This window comes from Etheostoma cragini, chromosome 4 (assembly GCF_013103735.1).
Source record: "Etheostoma cragini isolate CJK2018 chromosome 4, CSU_Ecrag_1.0, whole genome shotgun sequence".
Lineage (NCBI taxonomy): Eukaryota > Metazoa > Chordata > Actinopteri > Perciformes > Percidae > Etheostoma > Etheostoma cragini.
The window spans coordinates 557,223-560,566 of NC_048410.1; the positions used below are offsets into that span (position 1 = coordinate 557,223).

Genomic DNA, 3,344 nt, shown 5'->3' on the forward strand with positions numbered 1-3,344 from the left:
CCGGGCTCGAACAGATTTTTAGAAAGGATGCTCGGGTTCGGGTCGGGCTCGGTCACATCAGCGCGATAAGGCATTGAAATTTCTTTTGTTACCGCATCTCTTATTGGGGCGGCTTATCAATACAGGTTAAGCAAGGTATTTATTTTACTCAGATTTACTGACATAACCCCCCACATATGATGTTAATAAAAGCTTTCCACACAAACAAACGTACATGTGTCATTAGTATGAGAAACAAATGCGATTTTAACTGTGTTGGGCTCGGGTCGGGCTCGGACACAAAAATCCGGCCCGATCCGCACTCTAATTCTGTCGTCTCCCACAAGGACATCACACTGAGGACAGATGCAGAAGTCACATACTCTGAGAGGCATTGGAGATCTTATTATGAATAATTAATATGAAAATCATTGGTTGAATGTAATGTTCCATTACATTACTTTTGCGCTTCACACTTTTTAGATTTATCCTTATCTAATAAAATAAAATTCATTTTCCGTCCACTTCCAGTTTTATGCTCCACTTTGTGTTGGTCTATCACATGAAATCCCAATTAAATACATTTACGTGTGTTATTTGTGTGTTATTACGTGGACAAGTGAATACTTTTGCAAGCCACTGTATAAGATGGGGGGGTGTCACGGAGCGTCCCACACTCCCGTCTCGGTCTGTCTCCCCCAGGTGCTTCTGTCCCTGCTGTCGGTGAAGATGCCCATCACCGACGCCGACCTGATCCGGGCGCTGGCCTGCAAGGCTCTGGTCGGACTCTCTCGCAGCTCAGCCATCAGACAAATCATCAGCAAACTGCCGCTCTTCACCAGCAGCCACATTCAACAGGTGAGGACAACATCCAGGGTTTGCCCTGGTTTTTTTTTAAGAGGGCTTAGGTGCAAATGACGTCATGTGTTAATTTGCATATTTGTGCTCAGGTCATAAATCCTGCCCCCTCCATGTTAATGGATAGGACGTCAGGCTATGCAGGACGTTGCATAGTCTGTCCACCAGAGGACGCTCTACAACGTCCCTGTTAGTGATGGTGTTGCGTAGTCTGTCCACCAGAGGACGCTCTACAACGTCCCTGTTAGTGATGGTGTTACATAGTCTGTCCACCAGAGGACGCTCTACAACGTCCCTGTTAGTGATGGTGTTACATAGTCTGTCCACCAGAGGACGCTCTACAACGTCTCTGTTAGTGATGGGGTTGCGTAGTCTGTCCACCAGAGGACGCTCTACAACGTCTCTGTTAGTGATGGCGTTACATAGTCTGTCCACCAGAGGACGCTCTACAACGTCCCTGTTAGTGATGGCGTTGCATAGTCTGTCCACCAGAGGACGCTCTACAACGTCCCTGTTAGTGATGGTGTTACATAGTCTGTCCACCAGAGGACTCTCTACAACGTCCCTGTTAGTGATGGCGTTGCATAGTCCGTTCATTAGAGGACACTTGACGCTTTGTACAAGGACTTTAAGTTTCATATCTTAAGTTTGTATTTTTATAGATTTTATTCATCAGAACTTAATATATTTTGATGTTCCTCTGTTCTGGTCTGGCTCTTATTTTTTTGCATGTATTTAACATGGTTGTGCAAATAAACTAAACCAAAGTAATAACTGTGGAGTTTTACCCACAAATACTCATGTACTTTTTATGTACTGTGTACCTCCCCAGCTGATGAAGGAGCCACTGCTGCAGGACAAACGAAGCGAGCACGTGCGTTTCTGCCGATACGCCGCCGATCTGACCGAGCGGGTGTCGGGCAAGCCTCTCCTCATGGGCACCGACGTCTCATTGGCTCGTCTGCAGAGGGCCAACGTGGTCGCCCAATCACGCATCACCTTCCCCGAGAAGGAGCTCCTCATGCTGATCAGAAACCACCTGGTGGCCAAAGGGCTCCACGACACGGCCAACACACTCGTTAAAGAGGCCAACCTCTCCGTGACGTCCCTCTGTCCCAACTCCTCCTCCTGCGTCACCCCGCCCCCCCCATCCTCCGCCGTGATGATTCCCAGGACTTGCCGGTCCGCCGGCGGGATGGCGGCTCGTGTCGGCGGCCACGTCGGATCCTCTCCAGCGTCCTCGGCTGCCGCGGCGTCCTCCTCCACTCCCTCGTCCTCTCGTTCCCTCGCCGGTCCTCACCCCTCGTGCTCCTCCTCGTCCACCCCCCTCCTCCCTCCGGCTCCTTCTACTCCTTCTACTCCCTCTCTTCCTCCCCCTCATCCCGCCGCTCACGGCTCTCATCTGGTCGGGCGGATTTTGTTCACGCGGGAACGCCCCGCGGCCCCGTGCACCTCAGGGAAAAAACTCAAAGCGCTGAAACAGAAGTCTGACCACGGAGCTTTCATACAGGTCAGTGGTGTGTGTGTGTGTGTGTGTGTGTGTGTCTGCAATCATTTATTTATGAAACCCAAAATCTTTCTTGGATCAACAACCTCTGCAGCAACTTTGACAATCCTTCCAGTTGTTAGGTTAGGTAAAGATTAGGGTAGTCAAAGCGTAATGTTGGGTGTACTGTGGGTCGCCTTGGGCTCTGTTGAGCATTTAGCACTATTTAATAATAATGAAAAGACCGAGTTAAAAATCATTAGTCTGCCTTTTACACTTTGACAATGTTTTGTTCTATGATACCAATAAAGATCCAAGGCCCATAGAGCTGCAAAGATTCGATTAGCTGTCAACTATGAATTGAATAGGCCAGTATTTTTTAATCGATTTCAGTCATTTTGTATGAAAAAGTGAAATATTCTCTGATTCTAGCTTGTTAAATGTGAATATTTTCTAGTTTCTTCACTCCTCTGTGACTGTAAACTGAATATCGTTGAGTTGAGGACGTCATTCTGGGACTTCTGGGAAACACTGATTCACAATTTTCTGACAAACAACTAATCCAGAAAAATCAGCAGATTAATGAAAATAATCTTTAGTTGCAGCCCTACAGTCCTACAGTTGTTTTAGATTTTCCTGTATAGAGTGCCCAAAGTAGGCTTGCATTGAAATTGAAAAGGATCTACTTGATGAATAGGCACAGTTTCCATTCAGCATGTTTAATTTTCTTCGTAATGTCAGGAAACTTGAGTGCAATGGGGCGCACCTGCATCACAACAACCACAGGATTAAAAATGGATCATAAACAAATGTTTTTCCATTCAAAAAGTGACACATGGAGCTTGTCTCGGACTCGGGATCAACTCATAACCGTTACTTTAATAGTTTATTTGAACAAAACAAAAAATTAAATTAAAATAGAAGATTTAAATACATGCATTCCTGCATACATATACAGTGGGTACGGAAAGTATTCAGACCCCTTTAAATTTTTCACTCTTTGTTTCATTGCAGCCATTTT

General features: G+C 46.2%; 1 protein-coding gene across 1 annotated transcript in view; it reads left to right on the plus strand.

Annotated features, from left to right (window-relative positions):
* LOC117943372 (DDB1- and CUL4-associated factor 1-like) overlaps window positions 1–3,344 on the plus strand; it is a 35,581-nt gene that overhangs the window by 24,811 nt on the left and 7,426 nt on the right. Inside the window, exons 11-12 of the mRNA XM_034869454.1 lie at window positions 600–837; window positions 1,670–2,354. Coding sequence (XP_034725345.1) covers window positions 600–837; window positions 1,670–2,354 — 923 coding nt within the window. The remainder of the gene's footprint in view (window positions 1–599; window positions 838–1,669; window positions 2,355–3,344) is intronic.